At 45.8% G+C, this 26,357-nt stretch overlaps 1 protein-coding gene and 1 long non-coding RNA gene across 5 annotated transcripts in view; one reads left to right on the forward strand and one right to left on the reverse strand.

The window, feature by feature from the left end:
- Positions 1-26,357, reverse strand: part of LOC119466275 (putative Polycomb group protein ASXL2) — a 49,390-nt gene that overhangs the window by 5,179 nt on the left and 17,854 nt on the right. For all 4 annotated transcript variants that reach the window (XM_037726751.2, XM_037726750.2, XM_049657836.1 and 1 more), the window contains 5 exons: positions 24,801-24,880; positions 21,363-21,646; positions 18,110-18,239; positions 11,048-11,168; positions 5,502-5,731 (listed from right to left, as the gene is read on the reverse strand). In XM_037726751.2, the coding sequence (XP_037582679.1) occupies positions 5,502-5,731; positions 11,048-11,168; positions 18,110-18,239; positions 21,363-21,646; positions 24,801-24,880 (845 nt within the window). The remainder of the gene's footprint in view (positions 1-5,501; positions 5,732-11,047; positions 11,169-18,109; positions 18,240-21,362; positions 21,647-24,800; positions 24,881-26,357) is intronic.
- Positions 25,687-26,357, forward strand: part of LOC125940990 (uncharacterized) — a 51,825-nt gene continuing 51,154 nt past the window's right edge. The window contains exon 1 of the long non-coding RNA XR_007464141.1: positions 25,687-25,805. This is a non-coding gene — a long non-coding RNA (uncharacterized LOC125940990). The remainder of the gene's footprint in view (positions 25,806-26,357) is intronic.

The following is a 26,357-nucleotide window of genomic DNA, read 5'->3' on the forward strand; positions in this document are numbered from 1 at the left end:
AGGGCAACGCGCGCGCGGTGCGAAAACATACGTTGGTGACGTCATTATGCCGTGACTTTTTTCAACGATCATGATTACAATGCCAAACCATGCTCGAAAATTCCAATAAGCTGCACAAATTTCGCAGGAAGTGGAAGAAGTATGCCACACAGCGTGAAGAGATTGCAATTATCAACGGCGACATCGGTCTACCACAGTGGAACAGCGGACACATCTTAATGCGAGAGTACTACTTGGCTCACTGTGCAACCCCGCCGTCATCAGAAAGTCGTGGCAGAAAAACGGCATACAAATTACGTCATCTTTATCTAACTAAAAAGAAAAGTGGCCATGGTTAGGATTTGATTTTCTGCCCTACCGCCACTGCTACCACTAAGTAGCCAAGCGCACTAACCACTGCGCCACTGTTACATCGCGCCCACCATTGTAACAGGTGAGAGTGATGAATATCTTTGGGCCTGTGCACGTGGTTGGACTCTGCCTGGCAGGTGATTCGCTAGATGGCAGCGCGAGTGGCTGCGGAGCAAGCATGGCGAGCTGCAGCCACTCAGTCTGCCATTTGCATTGCGGGGGCCCACAGATGCCAGAGCCGGAGCCGATGGAGGACAAATAAGATGCAACGCGCTTCAGGTACCCGTCGGACGATGACTACGACATCCCCCAGAGAATGAGGTAGAGTTCGCCTACGAACCCGATGAAGAAATGTAGTGTCAATACCATGGTGCCGCTCGGAAAAGTACTGTCATCGCTCGGCAATGTGGTGTCATCGTGCTGAAAAGTGGTGTCATTGAAAAAGAGCACTCAACGCAATGTGCGTGAAACACTACTTTAATAAGAACTCCACAAATAAAACTCAGCTGAGAGAGTGTAATATGGCTGGTTTGTCGTCTTGCGTTGTTGCGACCTCATAAGCAACATTACACTCGGAAACATAACGCAGCAACACTAAACACAGCGACACACTGAGAATCAAGTAAAGCTTTCACATTCACACATCGTAAGAATTGCTTAGGTGCCCCCATAGTTTTCTCTGGGTATGTGCTAGATTATGTCGTACTGTCAAATTTCTGCCTTGGCTGTGAATGTGGCACGAAACCAGACAGCCCTAATATGCTGATTGGAAATCGCGGCATTCCTGCCAAAAGAACACCTCGTGCAAGGCTGGCCAGGTGGAAGTAGAGGCAGCAATGATTTTATTTCAGTGCTCCCGTTCAGTTCATGTCGCAGATACACCGCCATGTTTTGTGGTGGTGACAGCCAGTCTGTACGTACAATGCCATCAATGATCAAAAAATGCATGGCTTCATACACGTGCAAATAAAGACCGTTCAAAGCATGTACAGAAATGCATGGGGACTGCACTCTGGAACGCTGTGCAAAAGCACAAAGGGGAGAGTGGATGGCACTATAAGTAGTAAAGGCCATCTTCTGACTGGCAACCAAGCTGACAAGCTACTATGGTTGGACTCTCAAATCCAATTCCGCAAATGTGGACCACATGCACACCGCAGTATGGGCAACATACCATCACATGACGTCTACTGACGAGAAACCCAAACACAGTTTTTGTCCCTGTGGCCACAATGCAGCCATTGCAAGGAATGAGCCCCCACCAAAGAGCAAGTGCAACTTGCTGAGGCTGTAAGCGATGCGCTACATGATGATCCAGTTTATAAACATCTGTCGGACAAAAAGCTTCTATAGAGATGCCACAGAATTAAGACTCAAAATGCCAATGAGGCACTGCATTCAGTCATCTGGAGCCTGGCACAAAAGTACAAGAAAGCATTATTGTGTGCTGTTCCGACAGCTGCAGCAGAGGCTGTTATGTGTTTCAACCTCGAAAACCATGAGTCCAGTTCACTCATACTACATGAGTTGCAGCTACAGCAAATGTGTAAAGGCAGCCAGAGAGCAGTCGACTTGGACAAAAAGCCTTTGTGCTCAGCAGCATTCCAGGCAGCCGCACAGAAGCACAGACAAAAGCCTGCTTTATATTACTCGCCAGGGGCTGTTGTAATTATTATTTTCTGGTTTTGATGCTTGAAATTAATTTTTCCAGTGTTTCTGGTTTTTTGCATTTTTCTCAAATGCAGTTTTTTTTTTTTTTTTCAGGTCTTAAATTTGGGGAGCGGCACTGTGCCCCTGCAACTCATTCAATATTCATTTCCTTTTCATTTCCTACAAACTACCTGGTTTTGTAGCATGAAATGCCATTTTTACACTCTGTAATTTTTTGCACTTCTCTCAAGAAATGATTTTTCCAATAACATTTTGGGAGCAGCACTGCGTCACTGTTACTCATTCAATCCTCTTGATTTCTTTTTTTACCTAAATGCTAATGAATCAAATAAGACACAAAAACTATGATATAGTATTTTAAAGCACTGCAATATTTTAAGATCTTGTAGAAACCATCAACAAGCATTCACATTTGTAAAGTTGCAACTTTCAAATTTCAGAAGTTCAGCTAATATACAGATACAAACATTAAACTGTCAACTTGCATTCTTTGAACATTCAGGAACATACCTGCTTAATTGAACTCTCTTGCGGCATTACATTTTATGCAGGTCACATGCCAAAAATTTTAACAAAATAATTAATTATTGTAACTTTTTTTTATACTTAGAAAAAAATAGGGATGGGCGAATAATGAATTTGAGGTTCGAAGCGAATTCGAAGCGAATAGTGATTTGGTCGAATAATTTCGATTCGAATAGTTCAAATAGTATATATCACATATTACAGTAAAACCTAGTTCGAATTTCACGGGACCGAAAAAAAAATGTCCGAATTAAGCGAATGCCGAATTATCAGGGTATCCAGAAAATAATAAGCAAATGCTTACTATGTCAGCACGATTTCATTAGTGTAATGGATGAGCAAATCCTATTGCTATTTTGCACAAAAGCAGTGCGGAAGCTGCAATTCTCGTCATGTCGTGAGTGATTGGCTCTGGCAGCGGCGATCGAGGCCTCGCGACTTCCTTCGCTGCACGGCTGCGGCCATGCCATCATTTGCGACGCGCTTTGCACTACCACGCGCACATCCCGATTATTTTTTCGCCAGTAAGCTGACCGCCAACAGATCGCACGTCCATCGCAATGTAGCCGGTGCTCTTCATCTTCGAAGCTTTGCTCCGAGTCAAACCGGAACAACTGTTTGTTCCACGTGCCGCGAGATGAAGAACCAATCAAGAGCGACGAGGGTGACGTCACGGAGCCATGGCAACCGGACCTCCGCCGCTCCGCGCCGGGTTATCAATCGACGATCGTCGTCTCTCGCTTCTATGGAGGGATTTCTGGACGCTGTCCAATCGCACCCTTTTCGCTCATGGTGATTTTGTCTTCCAAGAGGGTGCGAGATCATATCGCGCTGCCGCGCTGCGATTGCCACGGTGGACTTCACGGCAACTTGCCGCTCGCGGCATGACGCGCGCGTTTTTGCCGCTAGCGTGGCCGTACCCTAAGGCACGCAGCCGACGCACGCACAGAGTCAAACTACCGTTCGCTGCAACAACTGCAGACGAAATCGCGGTCGATATCTATGCTATTATGGATGGCCACTATGCAGCTTTTTAGGATGGCGATCATGGATGGCGACTATTAAATCCCGCGGCCAACGCGTTATGCGTGGCGGTAAACGCAATAAAGGCACAAATAGGCACGAAGCGTTTCGTCGTTGCTGTCAGTCACGTATGATTTCCGCTGATGATTATGGCGATGCAGACTCCGCCGCTTCGTTTCGATTGTACGCTAGCGCCGTTTCTGCTCTTTTGCGTCGCAGATTTCCGGCTCTTTAATGCAAAAACGTATAGCCTTCGAGATTTACGGTTGATGTATGGCAGCCATGACGTCAAGCATAGCCTCCGAGATGTGTACCGGCTGTCCGTGGCTTTTGGCGGCCTATTCGGGAGCGCCGAATAATTCGAAAATATCGAATACCTGAATTCGAAAAGAAGCAAATAACGAATATAGAATTATTTGATTGAATATTCGCCAATATCGAATATTCGCCCATCCCCAGAAAAAAAAAAAAAATTGCACACCTGTAATGAGCACACAAGATTGCATATTTCCTGAAAGTTTCACATGTCTAGAGAAAATAACAAAAATGCCTGCACCGGACGCCATGGACGCCCACCGGCCGCCCTTAAACCTTTATTGAAGAGTGTTGCCTACAAGCAACATACCGAAGAAACTTTTTTCTTGCCGAGTTTCAGTACTGAGTACAAAGTTTCTGGCTAAATGTCTTCGGCCAACATGAATGACAGGCAGCAAGCTTCATTGGTTGGTCTAGAGCAGAAACACTGGACGAGGAAGAAGTTTGGCACGCGACTCGTTGTATTTTGAAAGCAAGGTCAGTGGAGACAGGCCGATGCAAGATATCCAGCAGCAGTGGTGTCAAAAGATGCAAAGCAAATGTACGCCTATGGTTCACATTTGCTGAGAACTGTCCTTACAAATTGAAAACGAAGCCCTAGGTGGCTTGGGGTGAAGCCCACTTCCAGTTTCCTGCCTGGGGTTTTCCTCTTATTACTGAACAAATTTCCGCAAAATATTTTTTCTCTCTTTGTTGATTATGCTTATTCTTGATGTGTTCTGCCCATTTAGATAAAAATAAACATTTTTTCTGGGTATTCATACGTTTTGTCCTTAAAGGGGCCCTGAACCACTTTTTATTGAAGTGGAGAAAGTCATTTGAGGTGAAAAAAGGTTACTTCAGAAATACTTTGCCGCAAAAAGTACTTCAATGCGTTCAGCAGAAGCGGAGTTATTGGCAATAAAACACGGCCTCCGCTGTGCTCCCCATTCCTTCTTCAATGCCTTGCACGGCGAAAGCTACGGCAGAGTGGGGCGGGGCCACAGCCTTCGAAACGTCACCATGGTGCACAGTTCAAATTTCATTTTAGATGTGAACGTAGATGCCACAACTTCCGATTTTGGTGCCTACGATGCGCTAAACGTAAGCCAAACGCGGTTGTCCTCAGCGAGGCGCAGGCCACTTAGCCAGTGGACTCGTGGCGGCACCCCGCGGCAGCCGTGGTGTAACAGACCGCGGCAGCCAATAGCAGCAGCGTATTGGAATGTGCTTTATTACGTAATAAAGCACACAGAAGAGAGTGAGGATCATGGCTTCTGTTGAAACGAGAGCATTTGAGAGAAAGGTGACTTTGCGCTCCACTTGCGAGCTCCACACATCGCGTACGACAGCAAAACTTGGCTGAGGTGTTCGCAGCAGTGTATGCTACCCGCAGACTATGTTATTTCACCAAGCCCAAGGGGTGGTTCAGGGCCTCCTTAAAGGGTTAAGGCGCGTTTGCTTAAGGAGCATCGCTTGCTTTAAGGTGCGTTTATAGTCCGATGTTCTCGGCACGCGGGCGAGCGTCACTTGCGTGGCCATTCGTGCTATGCCGTTTGCGCTACGCCAGCCAAAATGCCGTCCTCTCTATACTAAAGGGTTAAAGGGCAGGAAGTAGTGAGGGGAAACGGGGTTACCTGAAGTGACGGTTCCTCAGATTCGAGACACGGTGAGGGAGTGTCTTCCTGCTGCACCACTTCTTCCAGTGTTGGCAAGCTGAGACGGCAAGAATCTTCAACCACATCAACAGCCAACTCTGCTTCTTGGCCGCCCCTCTCAGCTTCGTCTTGTGTGATCTGGTCTAATGTCAGCTGGGTAGCATCAGCAGGCTCGACCTCTAACCTCTCCTGCGGCACTGGGCTGAGAGCTGTTCACAAAGTAGCGAGAGAGGGCAAGATTGTTATCCCATTAGGTGCCTTCACAAGGCACGGCACAGCAATACAAACTGCATCTGCTGACGTTTAGTCTTGTTCAAGCAAGATTTAGATACTTGAGTACAGCAAGTTTTCATTAAATTGACTCCAGTTAATTTGATTTTTCAGTTAATTCAATTCAGACCAAAAGTGCTGGCCAGTGCCCGTGCATTTCAATGGGCCCAAATGTTCATAATTTGGATCCAAAAATTGACCTTCGCCGGATATTTCAAACTTGACTAGTCAGGATGCACACTTCTGACCCCTATGCTGGCCCCAATAGCGACCTCTTTAATGGTAGCATCTGTCTCGACAAAGCTTAGTGGACAGTGAAAGCGTTGAACACACACAAAAAAATCTCCCATCGAAAACACCCATTTTCGGCCTACCCTAGGAAACTTTTAAAGCAATAACAATCGCTCATAATGTTACGGTATATACCCAATTCTAATGCAAGCCCTATTTATTTATTCATTTATGTCATTTCATTTTCATGAAAGTTGAGCCAAAAATCACATTTGCAGCATTTGTATGCTTTGCCGCATAGCATGGCTGTATTGAGGCGAAGCTGACTTTACGAAACCGGCCGCCACTGTGCAAGACATATTAGACCCTTGCCCATTTTCCTTGCAAAAAATTGGGTGCACATAAGATTTCCACTTTGTTTAGGAGCTTTAATGTTCTCTCTTTGTTAGTTTTCTACTTCGAACATCCAGAAATAGACGCTTGTTTGATTTCAGGGCATGTTATAATTGGGCAAATACTGCCAAATTATTCAGCGGTGTATTCTGGCGCTTTATCTGCATCTTGTTTAAACAACCAGCCGGATAATTCAATTGATTTCGTTGGTCCCATCAGGGTCGAATGAATGGAAGTCAACTGTATTGAGAAAGCTGAACGGCACTGCCTGCCACTCGGACTGCAAATGTAAAGTATAAGGATCACGAATATTTCGAAAGCTTTACAGGGAGCGTACTGTTAGATTTTTCAGACTTTAGCTGTACGACGAGGTCATCCACCAATGAAGAAGTGCATGTTTATTTTAAATGTTGACAGTGTCTTTTCAACAACAAAAGTAGTAGAAGGATGCGCTTGTTACAGCTAGATTACGTTACAGTCAACGACTGATTTTCCAGGCTCCCGATTGTTCGGACATGCCCAATAATTTGGACGCCTTCGCGGCACAGCCATGTATCCCATAGAGTCAATGTATAAGAATGTCTGAAATTTCGGACGCAAAAAGCCTTCGCCATCTAACTTTCTGGACTTTCTGCTATGACTGCAGGTCCGAAACAGCATTAATCAAAGCCACCACCGCCGCCATTTTCATTATCTCGCCGCTACGAACTGGCGCTCTCACACGCAGATCCATTGGCAGCCGTAGCGACCCCCGTGGCAATGCAAGGCCTACCTACTTCAACGCTACAATGCGTCTTGCTGTTTGGTGCAGTGTTTTTCACTGAAACAATTTGCCGCTGTTAGCAATGGCGCCGACTCTGCCTTTGTAATCCTTGCCAACGGCTTCGAAGCTCGGAAAGCATGATGCGTTGCATAATGCGGTTCCCAAAAGTCAGTTCCGCCTCAATACAGCAGTGTTACGCAGTGAAGTATACGCAAAGTATTGCAGTGATGCATATTAACCCTTTGAGGGTCGAATTGTTTTGCCAAATGCGACCCCCCAGGGTCGATTTTTTTTATTGCTGATTTAAATTCTTCGAAAGAATCTATTTCGAAAAAATATGGTCGTAATTTTTTTAAAGTGACAGTAAAGTGAGGAAAAAATCGTTTGTGTTCTAAAATACACAATGTCTATTCGTGAATAAGAAGATAAGCGCGCTGAAAAATGGTTGTGTGCACGTCCGGAAACCGAAACAAGTGAGAAGCCTTCGTCTTATTGCCAACAAGGGGCTATAGAGCTTTTGTGGTCTCCAAAAAAGGAACCGCAAAAACGGCAGCATCGTTTGTGTATAAATGGCTGCCTGGGAACAGGTGTAATCGCGCCGCGGTGGGCGATAAACGATCGAGTAACAAGCGGTCACCCTTTGAGAGATTTGAAAGCAGATAGCCATCAGTTTAGTGCAACAAGCGGGATCCGCCGCAGGAGAAAACCGTTGCCGCCGGTGCCGCGCGCGCGCGCGCCCGGATGCGCAAGCGAGAGCTCGAGAGCTGACGCGCCGTTGCCATAAAAAAAAAAAAGAAAAAAAAAAAGAAAACCGGAGAGCCATTGGCGCAAGTAAAAATTCCACGTCTTCCCGTCGAGTGGCAGCATATACCAAGCGAAAGAAATGATAGAAAGAAGAGCGGTGTTCTGTGGAAGAGCGCACTTGCCGCCGCCGCGCGCGCGCGCCGGGATGCGCGAGCGGTAGCTGACGCGCCGTTGCCATAAAAAAAAAAAAAAAAGGCAGTGGCGCAAGTAAAAATTCCACGTGTTCCCGTCAAGTGGCAGCACATACCAAGCGCAAGAAATAATTGAAAGAATCGCGCACTTCGCCGCCGCGCGCGCGCGCGTGCGCCCGGATACGCGAGCGATAGCCGACGCGCCGTTGCAAAAAAAAAACCAAAAAAAAACGGAGAGGCCTTGGCGCAAGTAAAAAATTCCACGTGTTTCCGTCGAGTGGCAGCACATGCCAAGCAAAAGAAATGATCGAAAGAGGCGCGCTTTTTAAATGTACAAGCGATACCGTACATGTACGCCATTGACCATTTTGAGGGTGTTCGCGGAGGTCGTACATGTACGATATTGACCCTGAAAGGGTTAAGAGTGGGAAGGGGCAAATGTCACTGGACACAGTATGCTTCCTTTCCATGTTTCCGCCGTCTCCTACCACAGTATGAGCACCGATACTCCTAATAAGTGTACTGGCAGGCCTTTAGAGCTGCCGTATTTACTCAAATCTAGGCCGACTCCGATTCTAAGCCGACACCCCAAAAGTTCTAAACCAGGAAAAAAAAAAAAAAAGAAACCTCGAATGTAGGCCAAACAAAAAAGCGAGGACAGCAGTCGCAAAATGAAACAGCATTTATTAAACATGAACATGCCGAACTCATTCTACGTCACCATCCTAGCCTCGTCGCAATCTTCCTTATTGCTGACATCTTCGAACAGTGCACTATATTCAGTATCATCGAGCGCATAAGAGATGCTGCACTTTTTAAAGGAGCGCACGATTAATGTTCCTGGGTAAATGTCATTCTCGCTGCGGCGCACGTTCCGCCCGGCTTGGAACACTTGACAGTGCCTCTACGGCTAGCGCAACTACCGTATTTACTCGATTCTAACGCACCCTCGATTGTAACTCGCATCCGTTTTCCGTGACAAAAAAAAAAAAAAAAAGGTCCTTCCAAATACAACTTCCTGTCATTTGGACAAACAGATTTCCCCCCGATGCACTGAAGTTGAGATGAATAAAAAAAGTCGCAGTTTTGCCCGAAAGGCAAAGCAACGAATGCGATACCAAATTAGTAGTAATAAGAAGTAAGGATAGCAGTTTTATCGGCCGTATAAGCTTGCAAGCATTCGCTTACTAAATAAATTAAGAAGCACGGTGTCACACGCACACAAGGAAACATGAACACATCTCGCTCGATGACCGCGGAAACGAACTGTCAAAATGCTGGAGTGACGAAGTGCGGAGAGCAGATTGAAGTTCGTGCTAGCATGCCTCTCGCTTCAACACGGCGAAAATACGGCGCGCGGCGGACTTTCCCCATCGCAGATTGCTTTCAAGATAGGGCCAAGGCGATCGTATCACTGAAGTGGATCGTCGCAGATTATGTCCTGGTTCGGTCCACTGAAACCCTCCTGCGTTGCTTTGCTGGCCAAAATCCTCTCCTTCTGTTTGCGCCAGTCCCGCACGCAAGTTTCGGATTCTCCGAACGCCCGGGATGCAGCCCGATTTCCATCTGTCTCGCACACATGATCACTTTCCTTTTAAATGCGGTATCATGATGAACTCGGTACTTCATGCTGATAGAGCAGACGCAGAGAACGTGAAGACAGACGGTAGACTATTGCCTAAGCACGTGTACTGCAGCACTAGGAGGAAGCTACAGGAGCTAGGCTAGAGAGTAGCTAGGCTCGACGCGCGTGCGAGGTGGCCATTTTTAAATGCCGACGGCTATTATGGTAACGCAGCTTTAGGGTCATGTTAAAAGTGTGCATTAGATTCGAGTAAATACGATATTTGTTATAAAATGGCACTATAGTGGCATCGCCTGTTTGGTGCCATTACAATAACACCACGCCGCGCGCCGATGCTGCACCATACCGACACTACCGATACGACACAGGTCAAAATGGCGAAGTCCCTCGTGTACTTCAGTTGGCTACTGGCCCGGCTAGTAGCGGCTGCAATACTGACTTTTCTAGATGGCGCTAACTATGCACCATATTTATCAGTTTCAGTTAAAAACTGGCACGTTTTTTAAAAATCCTCGAATCTAAGCTGACCCTAGAGTTCGTATATGATTATTTTGAAAAAAAAAAAAAAAACTATCGGCCTAGATCCGGATAAAAACGGTATTTCGAACGAGCCTGTGGCGATTTGAGCCCTTGGGGGCAGTAAAAGGCATGCATTCATTTTTCGGACATTATCGCGACCCCTAGGGAGTCCGAAAAATTGGACGTTGACTGTATTTGGTTTAGTCAGTCCAGTAGCCCCTAATTGCCGGTCATGACCAAACATTGGGAAAAGCTATACCAAGCGAAGCCAACAAGCTGGTAAATTTGCACAAAACTGTTCGCACTTATACAGACTCTGTCAAGTACAGCCAGTGAATGGTGCTCAACGTGTTAAGAAGCAATATGTTATCGCTTACTTTTGTGCATAGTCTGTTTTTCTGACTATTTCTGACGCTCAGGTGAGGATGAGATGGTTTGCCAAGTGTTCAACTGAGGCATCACATGCAGCCATGTGGCGACTACATATTACCTGCAACTATGGTTGTCCAATGCAGGTTTGGTGTAGACAACAGTTTCTCCTTGACATAGGCTAAATATGGGTTGACCTAGTCGGTTGCTAGTATAGGTGCACACAAGAACCCCTTAACAGGCAACTCATGAAATCGAAGCACTTGTTTTCTAGTGAATCCAATTTTCAGACTACCATTATTGATACTTGTTGGCAATTCTCTGCCCAAACCCAATAATCATCCAATGGCTATACCAGTGTGAACCCATATGTAATGAAAATGTTACAATAGATGTCATAATACTTAAAAGCAAGTCAAAAGCCCACGAATGCTATTTCTGTTAAAAGGAGCTTCCTTACCAGTGTCAGCAGTGACCTCTTTGAATCGCTTAGCCAAGGACTCGTCCTTCACACGAGCTGTATTCGTGGGCCGCTTGAGAGAACTGCCTCGAACTGGATGGCCACATCGGTTCCTTGACACCTGAGGTGCAATGCGTAAAATATCTTATGTAGTCGCAGTGCATTGGTATCCTAATAAGTTCCAAATCTCACGGTTTGAGCCAAGTCCTAGATGCATTTGAACATGATTGCTTATTTTGACCTACTGCATCTCACAAGCTATCATTCAAATGTGACAATCAAGCACAAGCATGAAGCACTAATACAAACTACGGAACTGTACTAAACTGTACTGCTGAACATTGCCTATACATTGCAAACACTCCAACTGCCGTCCTCTGTGTCAGGAACTGTGCGACCCTAACACAGGGGTGGGAGAAGTAAAGGTCATCTTCCAATAGAGTAAACAATCATTACACACTCCTTTGATGCAGAACCTTACCAAGATAGTACTGAGGAAAAGAAGCACTGCCCTTGCATGAGTGAAAAGGTATATCTGAACATCAGGTTTTATGGTCAGTCCAGATCTGACGATAGCCAATAATGCCAATCACAAGTTCCTAAATATTGCTGTGATCAGACTGCACCATGTTACAATATCAAGCTTCCTGGGCAAGGTCAGAGGATATTACCTCACACTCATGGTTTGGTATCAGCAACCTAGCAAGCAAAAAAGTCCTCAATTTAAGAATGCCACGCCCCGAAAACGAGCTTCAAAACATGGCAAGCAAAACGTGCAAAGGAAAGCACAAACGATCGCAATTTCAACGAGCACGAACATCACAGTGCTCTATGCATCACGGAGAAACTCACACGTTGACACGAACGATCGCGCATGCCTCCCTGTGCCAGAGCCCATTTCCTCTTCTCATAACGATGACTTCGCTTGCCCAGGTGATGTCGACTGACCGGAGGAGGAAGCATTGCCAGTGGGTGATTGCTCGAACGTGGAAGCGCGTCACCCTGAGGTACCCACGACTGTCAGTCCCAGTGAGGCATCGAAGAGAGGAGGAGGGTGGCAGCGAATAGAAGTGATGTTGAGCCCTCTTCAACTCGACAAAACCTAGTTGAACCATCTTTACAGGAAAATCCTTGCAAGACTACGCTTCTCCGATGACATGTTAACTTTTGCTACAGCGCTTTAAGCCTTTCTCCACTGCTGGCTAATATAGACATCAAAAGAATTTGTGCCAATACAGTTGGTGACGAGTACAGTCAAACCTCAATATAACAAACTTCAATTAAACGAAATTCACAACGTAACAAACTATTTTTATTTCCCGATCTTAGTCCCATTGAATGAACGAAACCTTGAATTAACGAAATTTGCGATATAACCAAGTTTTTCGCCGCAAGTACAACTGTGATATATTGAGGTTCGACTGTATATCCGATATCAGCTTGCTCCTAGCTGCAATTTTTTACACTAGAGGACAGTGCTTGACATTAACAGTGGACTGTCAGCAGTTGAAAAAGCAAGAGAAGTTTAGAGTATCAGAGGAAAAACAAAAAAGCATGAAAAAGAAAGATGTCCTAGGAATAGGTAACTTCATGAGAAGGCAGATAGGCAGGGGGATAGATCACGATATGGTAGTAAGTAGCTTGCACAGGTTACGTGAATATTTCTCACTAACAAGATAGTAAATACCATTAGAACTCATCATCATCAGAGGCGCTGTTTGCAGTCTTTCTCTTTTTTTCCTATCCAGGTTTAACTATATTAGGTGGGTCGAACAAGAGCAGAAAAAAACATCATTTGGCAGTATTTGCCCGATTCAAACACACCCCAAAATCAAATGTGTGGCCGCTTTCCAAGCGTGCGAAGTAGAAAAACAATGTAGAGATATCATTAAAGCTCCTAAGCAAAGTAGAAATCTAACCCGCACCCAATGTTTAGCAAGAACAGTGGGCACAGGCCTAATACATGTTGCACAGTAGCGGGCAATTTTTTATTTTCTAAGGTCAGCTTCGCCGCACAGGCTTTAAAGTCAGCTTTGCCACAATACACCAGTGTTATGCATACAGAAGCCACAAGTGCGGTTCTTTTGGCTTATTTTCTTGGGGGGAAAAAAAGGTGCGCATTAGAATAGAGTAAATACCCTAATCAGACATTTTGAGCTATCGCAATTGCCTGAAAATCTTCCTAAGGCAGACCGAAAATAGGCATTTTTGTCAAGAAATGATGTGCATTGATCGCATTCACTGTCCCATAAGCTCTGCCGAGACAGACGCTGCCAGTAAAAGGGTCCCACTAGGGTCACTGTAGGGGCCAGACCTGTGCATGCTGACTGGTAACATTCGAATTATCTGGTAAAGGCCAATTATGGGATCAAAATAACAAATGTTCAGCCCTATGCATGGGCGCTGGCTGGGACTTTTGGTCAAGAATGAATTAACCAAAAAGTCTAATTAACCGGAGTCATATTAACGGAAGTCTACTGTACTACTACTACTACTGCATGGCGAGTTTTTGAGAAATGTACAATTTTTGTCATTTACTTAGGTACAGAAAGGGTTCTTAAATATGTGACAAAATCTTCCATTACAGCCATGCAAGAACACACGGCTACTTGCAAAGCTCATCAGGTTTTTGGAATTCGATAGCCAGAATTTCAGTGCACTCCAAAACATGCCAGACACACAATAATATTTTCATTCCCCAATGGAGCCCTCTGTGGCTTTATTCTCGATTAATCGCTCTCAAAGAAATAACTATTAGTGCGTACCGATTGGCTAAACGTGTGGAAGCTGACACAATAGAAGAAATGGCAAGTCTCCCATTAAGGGGGGAGGAGGGGATGAAAAATAACTTTTTTGTTTCTTGACAGAAAGGGCTGAAATTTGGCACACACGCTGTACATTGCAATAGAGAGGCAAATCTAAAATTTCATTAAGATATCTTCATTAGTTTTTGTTTTATAAGAATTTACAAAAGTTTACAAGTTACTTGCTCGTGGAAAGCCTGGCACAGTAACGAAACATGGTACGGAACTGGGAATACTGTGTATCTTTGCCCAAATGTCTAATCTATATCAAGACAGTGTTAGATTTTTTTTTTTAGTGCCCTCATAATTTTTTACTCGATAAGACATGCATGTGACTTGTGTTTCACTGCATAGAGCCATGTAGTTATTCTGAAATAATTAAATAATGGAAAAATAAATGAACATTTCAAGACTGTCTTGATGTGCAGCACAGTTTATGGATCACAGCAAAACAAACTGGACCAAAATCGGTCCAGCCATTGTTGTGCTATGCTTTCCACGAGCGAGGTGACCAACAAAAAAAACACTATTGAGAAAACGATCTGCAAAGTTTTGCAAGCAGTGCAGGTTTATTAGAACGCATCAGGGCGATAATTTTTGGCATCAGTGCTGCCAAGCATATTCTTGCACCTTTGCCTCTTCGTTTGGTGGGCTTTGAAAATTTCATAGCCTGGCTAGTCCATCAAATTGAACTTCCGTTCAGTTGTGGACATCGCGCGAAGGGAGTCGCGCACGCTGCATGCTCGCGATTCTGCCGTCACCGCTGACATGAAACGCGTCTGAATCGTGCGCCGTTCGGGTGACTATTTGCCCGGTGAATCTTCGGTTATCACACTGTAGCTCGTCGACAGTTGGGGCTCGCTCGGAGGCGGCGTGTCCGTGTCGCACGATGCACCAAACTAAGTACACCGTCTTTGCCAGCGTTGGTGACCTTCGACCCGCGTCGATACGATCTCAGCTGATTCGCGCGGCCGTACGCCGAGGCGCGGGAGCTTCCGTTGGCGCATCTTCCGTCGACTGCGTTGTCGGTACCGATGGCACAGGGCAATTGTCGGTTTCGCTGCTTGAGTCAGACGGTGCAAGACAGCGCGGCACGTAATCCACGGTGCAAGGTAGCGCGGTTCAGTCGGGTGCTCCTCCGCTTCTCCGCTTCTCCCGCTAATCGTCGTATTTTTCTCGTCGTAGGAGGCTTGCGCTTCCGTATTCCGAAGGCGTGCTTCGTCCAAACTTTTATCTCCAACAAGCGACGATCCATAACTAAACTGGGCGCTCTCAGAAATCCGAATTCTGCGTGTCAAGTGAAGACGCCGGCATGGTTTGCGAAGCAGACAACTGCGGTTGCCATCTTGCTCGCTGCCGCAGCAGTAACCAATGGGAAGACGCCTTTCACCACGGCAGCCAATCGGAGGCCCGCTCTCATCGGAGGGCCCGTGTGACTACCTCCAGCAGACCCGCGCTTCTTTTGTGTTTGTGCGTTTGTTACAAGATGGCGACGACTGACGAATTGAGAAGCGGAACGGCGAAACTTTGAGCTTTCGAACGATACCAAGATGGCGGCGCTCGGTGGCGGGAAATACAAGATATGGCTCCGTGAACGGCGGTGATTTTGCGCGATTTAAAGCTGTTTTCTCGCCCTGCGCACTGACAAATTAATTTTTTTCGGGCACTTTTAGCGCGTTTTCAGCCACACCATTTTGATACAGCGTAGATTAGGCGTTGCAGATACCGAAATGGGGGTTTTCCAAAAACCGACTTTTCTCGTGATTTTCGCGATCTGATCCCCGCGTCCCCCCTTAATTCACCATGACAGAGTGCATGGATGCATGGCACCCATCATTTAATTTAGGTACTGTGCCGGTCCTTGCATAGTGCAAAAGAAAGAGTATCCCTGAAAGCGATCAATCATGAATACAACTCTTCCATCCAGGCTGCTCACTAAAGGTCAGACAGACTACCGTATTTACTCGTGTAATGAACCCACTCGCATAACAAACCCACCCCCCACTTTTGTCCTTGAGGAAATATTTGTGTGTGTCTGTGTGTGTGGGGAGGGGGGAACACCCCACTTAAAAAGTTGGCATGTAATATCTGTTCACTTTAATTTGGTGCGATTGCCCATGCCGTAGACGATCGCAATAGTAACGTAAAATCATGCCATTATATATCTCATGCAACGGTGCAAAAAAGTCTAAAAGCAGTCAAAGAACCATGCTAAACAGTCGCCCACGACGCAAGCGCGAACGACGCTGGTCACAACCTTTTGTTGCGGAGCGCTATCTGTCGAATGCAAAGGGAACCTCCTTGCTTATTGTGCCATGCACGCGCAGCGGCATGCAAACAAAGCAATAAACAACGTAAAGTAGCCACCATTTCATCGCTGCTTCTGTTTGTGTGTGGTTTGTGTTTTGCGGAGAACTTGGACACCTGCTGCTAAGCTACGATGGGCCGGTACGCTAGCTATACGGCCGGTTTTAAGCTCAAAGTCATTAAGCATGCGTTGGAGCATGGGAACCGCGCAGCTGGACGGCATTTCAGTGTCGATCCAGCGCGTGTACACTACTGGCGAAAACAAGAGGTCGAGCTTCGCGCTACAAAAAAGGATCGCCGTGTATTTCGAGGGCCAAAACAAGGCAAGTTTCCTCTTATGGAGAACGAAGTTCTGGACTATGTGAAGAAGCTTCGCAGTGAAGGCTGTGCAGTGTTCCATGAGTTGATTTAGAACCACCCGCATGCCACAGCCAGAAATCACGGCATTCCTGCTAGCGATTTTAAAGCCAGCAGTGGTTGGACAACAAGATTCATGCGCAGAAATGAGCTGTGCCTTAGAATGCGCACGACGTTAAACGGCTGCCAGCAGACTGCGAAATCAAAATACGTGATTTACATCGGTTTGTCATTCGGATCCAGCAGGAAAAGGAGTTCCTTCGCTCTCAGATTGGGAACACTGATAAGATGGCTATCAACTTCAACATGCCGCGAAGCAGCACGGTGGCACTGAAAGGTGCGAAAAGTGTGCTCGTGAAGACGACAGGCGCCGAGAAACAACGATGCACAGTGATGTTGGCGATAACAGCTGATAGCAGGAAGCTGCCGCTGTTCATCGTTTTCAAGAGGAAGACGCTTCCCAAGAACTCTCTTCCCGCTGGCATCCATGTGGCATCCATGTCCGTGCTCAGGAGAAGGGCTGGATGTCGACGGAGCTGATGGTGGACTGGTTAAAGACAGTTTGGGGACGGCGTCCGTGGTCTCTTTTTCTGCTGTCGCTGCTTGTCGACAGTTTCCGCGGCGATCTGGAGAAGGGTGTCCAGTGCCGAATGGAAGAAATGCACACAGACACCGCCGTGATCCCGAGTGGCCTGACGTCTGTGCTGCAGCCCCTTGATGTTTCTATCAATAAACCTTTCAAGGAAAACGTACGGCGGCTGTACACGGAGTGGATGGCTGACAGAAACCATGACCTTACTCGAACAGGGAAAATAAGGAGGCCGTCGATCGAGATGCTCTGCGGATGGATTCTAGAGGCGTGGAGTAAAATTCCTGGCGATATGATCATCCACAGCTTCAAAAAGACTGGAATTTCAAACAGCCTGGACGGCACAGAAGATGATGCACTGTGGGCAGACGACGACGAAGCAGCTAGCGATGTCAGTGAGGTGAGTGACGACAGTAGTTGCGAGTAAGAGCACCAACATATAGCCGGCTAGCGACATGAATAAAAAAAATTGGTTGCGTATACGTTGTGTACGCACTTTTACTAAAAAGGTAAGGTTTTAATAGCGACTTTCCTATATACATCGCGATATGAAATTTCAATTCTTATAAATCTGTCGCAACTTTTTTTTTTTCTCCTCCCCGCATAAAGAACCCTCCCCCCAAATTGACGTTTCTGAAAACATGGTGGGTTCATTATGCGAATAAATATGGTATTTTATTGTGCCTTCCAAAAGACTTTGCAAGCTGCTGTACAGAATTGAAAATGAGAAATTTAGGCAAGCTCAAAGAAAACTCGAGAGTAACAGTAACATATTTGGCACACAGATGCAAAGCATGTTAATAACATTATTACTGACCAAAAGTGCAAATGCACATCTTTCGGCTTGCAAGAGCAATGAAAAAAGAAGGCATAAACCAACTAGAGTTTTGTTTTCATTTCTGCACAATGTGTCAAGTGCAATGTACCAAATCTGTAAGCACAACACTACAGCAATATCTTACGTGTTATGCAGTCACTGAAACTTTCCAAGGTAAATTCACTTACAGGGCTAGTGCTGTTTCCGGGTCTGTGAGGCCTGCGTAGAGGTCGCCCTGTTCTGCGGCTGGCCAGGGGTGCAGCCAAGGGTATACCAGTGGCCAAGTTCAAGGAGGCAACGCGCTCTTCAGAAGGTAACCTGTACCCAAGAAGAAAGTTTTCATTTGTAGCAAGCATGCCAAGTGCAAGGACATAGTGCTCTAAGAGGCAATAGTTGTGACACCTGCTCGAGGTTGTTCTCGACAAGCTGCCAGTGATCTCCACTTATGCATGAGCCAATTTCTCCCACCGAGTTTCTTCTGCAGCTCACATTATTCCAACAGACAGGAAATAAATGTTTTCTTCAAGCAAAGCTTTCTTTTCCTCTTCCGTTTACTTTTCCACTGCTGCTACTGCTGCTGTCTTGCACACCACGTCAGGAGGTGGATCGGCACATGTATATACAGTAGAACCTCGTTGATACAATCCTGTTAAGTACGATTTCCAGGCGCCAAGATACACAATCAAGAACCCCAAAAATGACCCACTACAGTTACGCTTATTTTTTGCCCATTTAACATTGCCGGAAAACACAATCTTTCGGCATCAACGTTTCAATACATTGCCAGACTGCGATTGTATGAGTCATTTCCCGGCTTCTAGATCCCATGTAAACAAGAAAACGCGCAAGGCACGCATGAACAAGAACGGTAGCCTGCTGCAGCAACTTGCCCACAATGCCAGCACGCACTCAGTTTCCTATTCTGGTGCCCGCAAAAGCCCTGCAGTTACCTTTGTACTAAGGTGCACAGTCCAGAGGGAAGGTAGATAGAATGGTAAAGAGGAGGTGGGAAAAGGTGACAGAGAATGGGTAGAACCGGAGCAGTCACAAAACGAGTGAATAACAGCCTTGCCACTCTATGCTCGTTGGCCGTGGCAGCTCGCATGCATGGGAAGAGTGCCAGAAAGGAAACATACGATCTAAGAAGGCAAGGAAACGCTACTACTAGACACAGCAACAGTTGTGGACAAACTGGATAAATTCAAATTCAAAGTTTGGTATGGTACGTTTCTGATATTTCTGAATAATGAACACCGAGCAAATTTGTCAAGCGGACAACTGAAGCAGGGCGTGCAGACGCAAAGCCACATTAAAGCACTGCAGTTTCAAGATGAGACTATGCAAAAAAAAAAAAAGCACCGCAAATCAACATTTCTGTCCCCATCGCGGTAGCTTAGTGGCTATGGCGTTGTTTGCGGCCGCGGGTTTGAACCCAACAAGTGGCGGCCTCATTTCGATGGGGGTGAAATGCAAAAACACTCGTGTATACTTAGATTTAGGTGCATGTTAAAGAACCGCAGGTGGTCAAAATTATTCTTGAGTACCACACTACAGCATGCCTCATACAGTCGAATCCCCCTACAATGAACGCCGCTACAACAAAATTTCCGCGACAACGAAGATTTTCCGATTCCCCGTCAGCTGCCCATAGAAAGTAATACAAGAAAAGTCTCTTCATAACGAAGGCATTTTATTCGTTATTTCCGCTTCAACAAACTTTTCGATAATGAAACTGGGACTGAACTGAAATTGGAACTGCTAAGTAGTCAAATTAGAAAGCCCTTCTATAGCTTTGACGATCCTGTGTCCGCTTGAACGAGGTTTTCGCAAACGCGACAGTGGAACAGAGGAGGAGGGAAGTGGTTGGCGCTACTTTTCATACAGTAGAACCCCGCTGATACGTTTTTCACGGGACCGTAAAAAAAACGTAACAGCCGGGAAACAGGAAAAATTGAGAAATGGGAGTAGTGTTGAACTACACACAATATTATTTTAATTCTCACGTGTGAAAAAAACTCGTAGTTTCACCCGACAGCCGAAGTATCGATTGCGATAGTAAATTAGTAGACAGCTATACAAAGTAAGAATAGTAGTTTTATCATCCGTATAAACTTGTAAACATTCGCTTATTAACTAATTAACAAGCATGGTGTTAGCGCCCACAGGCAAACATGAACACATCTCGCTCGATGACCACAGAAACTCTGTGTCAAAACGCTGGAGTAAGGAAGTGCGTCTGCAGCAGCAAGCGAACTTACCTTCGTGCTCTCACTCACTTCAAGGCGAACTAAACGTCGAGAGCACAGTGCATACTAAGCTATCTGGCACTAGGCGCACTCTGTCAACATCGCAGATCGTTTTGAAGATGAGGACCGTGCGGGTGCGCACTTTGCGCATGTTGCAGATCACTTTCAAAATATGATGTCCACGCTGTATCTGCTACGTGCTGGTCGCTTGTTGCAATGACCAAGCTGACAGCACCGCTAAATTTACGTGACTGCCAAGTTCAAATGCAATGTAAGATGCAGGAACATTACAGACTGGCAACGTATCAAGGGGACCTTCATTATGCGAGTGCGTTCATTACGCGACTAAATACGGTAATCCTGCCACTCGGTGCACTAGCAGATCAGCATCGTAGCAAAACCAGGGCCTGTACGCTGAAGAGCTGATCGTTTTGTTTCTTACAGGTACAACGCTTTGTTATCGAAGCTTTATTGTTCATTTAAGTTCATTATATCGGAACAGCGGTCTCACATTTCAGTGAGTAGACTCGATGACGTGCTGCTTCTGATATCATGCCCATTGCCATAACTCAAGGCATGGAGCATGATCAATCAATCTAAGGTAATCACAAGAATGATCTGCCACTTTTCAATTTTAGAGCCCAGCTCTCAGGCCTCCGTTCCTGCGGCGAGCGTCGGCGTTGTCTTTCTTAACCAAGCGAACAAGTGCAGCGGGAGATGAACGACGGCGATTTCTAAGAGTGGAGAAGGATGCAGCGGAACCATGAGGCGGAAAGCAGAGGAGGAGGGTATGGTAAAAGCGTGAGAAGAAAAGCACAGTTCCGTGCAAAACAGGCATTGCGGCGACAATGGCTACAAGATGGCACCAAAATAGCGCGCGTCGTTTGTGTGGAAACAAAGCACTACATGAAAAGTCTGTCTGCAACAGCTGCTGTGAATCGCGCCCACGTGTCCCGGGACCTCGCACAGCTTTTCGCGATGTCCTGATCAATGAGACGCTCACGCCACACTTCACTCCATTTGCCACATGTCGCACGAGACAGATTGTCGGCACCAGCCAATATATCTCAATTAAAACATGTACAGAGCTGCGCTCAAATTTTGCATTAGGGATTACGGTAATCATCGATAATTTTTCTTTACTGACGGACATATGCGCCCCAGAACTAAATTGTACCAGCAGCAAAGGACTGACCTGTGGCCCCAGACGTGCTCAAAGTGGTGCCCTTTCCAGGGATCAAGGGTGGCTCGGTCCTGCTCGGCGCGCAGCCGCACCTGGCTCTCGTGGGTAAGCTCACCATCTGCCAGCCGCTCCCGCCATTCCTGACAGGCACGTGCAAAAAACTCGTTGCTCAGGGCACTGCTGCTGAGGCGTACAGTGCCCGCATCTTGCCAGCAGTCCACTGCTGGCAGCAGGCTGGCCAGGCGGCACTGGTACGACCACGGCAGCGACGCCATCGTGTGCCGAGTAAGGAGGTCCTGCAAAAATGAGTGCAGCCACTTCAGTCTTTTAGGAAAGAGGTAAGAGGGAAAACAAAGCTTGTACAAAACATTCGACTCAAAATTCAAGGAATATTAAAGGATGTCAAGGTTACTGCAGATGAAAATGCAAGGACGTTAGTCTAGGGATGGGCGAATAGTGATTTTAAGGTTCGAAGCGAATTCGAAGCGAATAGTAATTTGGTCGAATAATTTAGAATCGAATAGTTCGAATAGTATCTATCACATATTACAGTAAAGCTTAATTTGAATTTCAAGGGACGGCAAAAAATGCCTGAATGAACTGAAGGCCGAATTATCAGGGTATCCAGAAAATATCAGTGGAATGGATGAGCAAAGCCTTTTGATATTTTGCACAAAAGCAGTCTGAAAGCTGCAATTCTCATCACTTCATGACTGATTGGCTCTCGCAGTGGCGATCGAGGCCTCGTGACTTCCTTAACAGCACGGCCGAGGCATGCGTCATCATTTGCGACACGCTTTGCACTACCCCGCGCGCACATCCTGATTATTTTTTCGCCAGTAAGCTGATCGCCAACAGATCGTATGTCCATCGCGATGTAGCCAGTTCTCTTCGTCCTCGACAGCTTTACAGAGTCAAATCGAAGCAACTGTTTGACCTAACAGCTGCTGAGGAAACCGCGGCTGCTATTGACGCAATTATGAACGGAGACTTTGCGGTGCTTAAGGCACGCGGCCGACACATGCACCGTGTCAGGAACGAAACTACCGTTCGCTTGGAGCAACGACAGACAAAATCGCAGTCGCTATCTATGTGATCATGAATGGCGACTACGCAGCTTTTTAGGCACGCGGCCGACGTGCATATTGAGCCAAAACAAAACTACTTTTTGGCGCAACCGCTGCGGAAGAAACCGCAGGCCGCTATCAACGCGATAATGGATGGCGACTATGAAATCCCGGGCCAACGCGTCGTTATGCGCAGCGGTAAACGCAATAAAGGCACAAATATGCACAAAGCGTTCCTTCGTTGCCGTCATTCACGCCTGATTTCCGCTGATGACTATGGCGATGCGGACTCCGCCGCCTCATTTCGGATGGTCACTAGCGCCGTTCCTGCTCTTTTACATCGCACATTTCCGGCTATTTAATGCAAAAATGTATAGCCTTCAAGATTTACGGTTGATGTATGGAAGCCATGACGTAAAGCATAGCCTCCGAGATGTATTTTTGTACCGGCCCTTCGTGGCTTCTGGCTGCCTATTCGGGAACGTCGAATAATTCGAAAATATTGAATACCTGAATTCAATTTGAAGCAAATAACAAATAAAGAATAATTAGATCGAATATTCGACAATACTGAATATTCGCCCATCCCTAGACATTACACACTTTATTCATACACATTGATAATATAGTGATAATATCACAGCTGGTACAAATTTCTGTGATACGAATACACAACATTCCCCGGCCGAAATACATTGGCTATTCCAAACGCATTGCCGCACCGCTGCAGATCATACGAACGCGTGAGCAAGAGCAGCGGCGGCGGCCAAGCCATCGGAGCAACTGGCACAGACAAGCCGGCATAGCGGGATCTGGGCAGAATACATAGTCGCCAAGCAACCGGCGACGCCACGCGGCTGCACAATCTCTCATTGGTCACCCCGTCGAGCGGACCTGACCACAACACAGCCTGATAGTTTGACCAGCGAGGAAGAAGACGAGGACCGCTGCAGCAACGACGACTGCGGCAGCAGCCCCAGTGGCCATAACACTCCCTGCACTCAACATGCCGAGTGTGAAAACATTCGTGAGATCACGTCTGTGCACTTCTACACCTTCCAGAAGGCGATCATTGACGATTTGGGCAAGAATGCACATGGATAGTAGAACCCCATTAATACGTTTTTCAAGGGTGCACGAAAAAAAAAAAAAGAAATCAAATCGCAGTTTCGCCCGAAAAGCGAAGCATCGATAGCGATAGCAAATTAGTAGACAGCTGCACAAAGTAAGGTTAGCAGTTTTATCGGCCGTATAAACTTGTAAACATTCGCTTACTAACTAAATTAACAAGCACGGTGTCATGTGCACACAGGTAAACATGAACACATCTCGCTCGATGACCACAGAAACTGTGTCAAAACGCTGGAGTAAGGAAGCGCGTCAGCAGCAGCAAGCGAACTGACCTTCGTGCTCTCACTCACTTCAAGGCGAACTAAACGTCGAGAGCACAGTGCATACTACGCTATCTGGCACTAGGCGCACTCCTGTCAACATCGCAGATCGTTTTGAAGATGAGGAACGTGCGGGTGCGCACTTTGCGCATGTTGCAGATCACTTTCAAAATATGATGTCCACGCTGTATCTGCAATGTGCTGGTCGCTTTGTTGCAATGACCAAGCTGACAGCACCGCTAAATTTACATGGCTGCCACGTTCAAATGCAATGTAAGATGCAGGAACATTACAGGCTGGCGACGTATCAAGGGGACCTAATAGATGGAAGTCAACGGGATTTAGGTTGGGGCCGCAATAATGTGACGTAACAGCCAGGAAAATGCAGCAATGAGGAATGTATCAACGGGCTTCTAACGAGGTTTCACTGTATTGTTAAAACCGGTAATGTTATAAGTGGGTTCTCAACTGTACTTCTGTCTAGTTTAAATTTTTTGATGTCTGGCCCTTCTTTGTTTTTTTTCGTGCAACCCAATTACAATTATTGGTAATAACAATGAAATTTTCTTGGCACTTGAATATTGTTATAAGTGGGTTCGACAAATTATTGGATACAATGAAATAAATCTGCAATTTGTCTCACCGATATCACTGTGTAACAAATATATGCTTTTAATGAATAATTCGATCCTACAGCAAAGGTATCTCCCTGTCAGATGTAACTTTATTCTAACAAGGTTAACTGTACAGTTGGCATATTAACAATCTCATAACTGCTGTTTGCTGTGAAGAAGGAGCACAGTCAGCTGTCGAGATCTGGCATGGTAAGCTCTTCAAAGCAAAAGTGTGTTGAACACAAACAGCAATTAGGTGATGAAAATTAAAAGAGTTGTGAATACAAACATGAACACAATGCACATTTTCCAGTGTGACACTACACATTAACAGGTGAACCAGCATACTTAGCTTTCAAACTAGCAGCAGTCACTCACCTTAATGTTAGTGTTGACCAATATGGAATCAGGTGTTTCTAGGTCCACTAAGCCTCTCCGGGTCTCTGCAATTTGGGCAGCTGCAGAAGTGGAACTGCTTATAAGAGGGCCAAGCTCAAACACTTTTACTAAAATCACAGCCAAATTATTTGACTATTCTCTAATCATACATCAGAAAAGCTGTTTAAAAAATAAAAGACCTTCGCAGATGTATGCAAATCCACGTAACCAATACAGTTGACTACTGCTAATTTGACCTCAGTTAATTAGACATTTCTTTTAATCCAAGCACACTGGAAAGCCCCGGCGAGAAACCACACAATGGCATGGAAAGAAACCTTAAGTTCGAACTCAAAAGTATGCCACTTCGGTTAATAGACCTCTCTCTGTTTGCAAACAGCGTGACGTTACTACGGGGGCCCCTCCCCCCTGCCGAGCCTCCGAAGCGGGCGCTGGTTGGCAAAAAACGTTTATGCGACCTGTTCTCTCTGCATAAGAGCGCTGCTTGTATATCACCTGCCGCGATTGTAAGCCCAGCATATTGCTATTTTTTGAAGTGATCGCAGTTACGAATTGTGCTTAGGAAGTATAATCGTTCCCATTTTAGCGGTACAACAACGTAGCGTTGTTGCCGAGTGCATGGTTCCCGTAAGTCAGCGTGTGGTGATTTCGTAAAACTGCGCCTTTTCCCTAGAACAAAAATCCACAAAAATGTATTACTCCTCGAAAACGAACCTTCTATAATAGATGATGCACATTTTTGCAATGACAAAGTGATACTTCGCTAAATGACTGGTTGTCGAACACAATTTTGTACTGCATTGTCGTGAATGCACTGATTTGCGCCCCATTTACAATGTAGATTTAAATATATAAGATGAACTTCGTCTACAACTACAGGGCGGCTGAGTGGATCCGTACCAAGCAGCGGCACCTAAAATAGGATGAGGGAGAAATGCAGAAAAACTTATTACCCTGCTTTAGGAGCATGGTAAGATACCCTATGTGAACAAAACTAATCCGGAGCCTTTCGCTACACTGTCCCCCATAAGCCGCTAAGCAGCTTAGGGATGTTAAACATCATAATTGAATTTCAATTATTAGCCTCGGTCATGTTAATGTACAAAGCAAGACCTAACATAAGTACATAATCCGTTGCGCGGTAACTTCGCTGTATGCTGCCTGCTCTTGCAGCTCTCAACTTTACAAGACCGAACTTTCGCATGTCTATGTGCATCACCACAGCATAAAGTCCAGTGCTATAAATGTGAATAGCCAATAACGAAAAAAAAAAAGAAAGAATGTTCAGTTTTACTGAAGACCCGTGAGATCTGCGTTAAATCGCGATAATTTCAGTGGTTTGCCTTTTGGGCATTCCCTGTGGTTACATGTATACACACAGCTTCGGCAGTGGTCAAAACATCGTAGGAGCTCATTTGTAGTCATACCTCTCAGTCGATAAATTATGATCAAACGAAGGTTTATTTTTATTATTTTTTTCTGCACACAGCATGGGTGGCCCTGAAATACATGCACTCACTAATCATCGCGTCTCAT

The sequence above is a fragment of the Dermacentor silvarum genome, chromosome 10 (assembly GCF_013339745.2).
Source record: "Dermacentor silvarum isolate Dsil-2018 chromosome 10, BIME_Dsil_1.4, whole genome shotgun sequence".
NCBI classification, from domain to species: Eukaryota; Metazoa; Arthropoda; class Arachnida; order Ixodida; family Ixodidae; genus Dermacentor; species Dermacentor silvarum.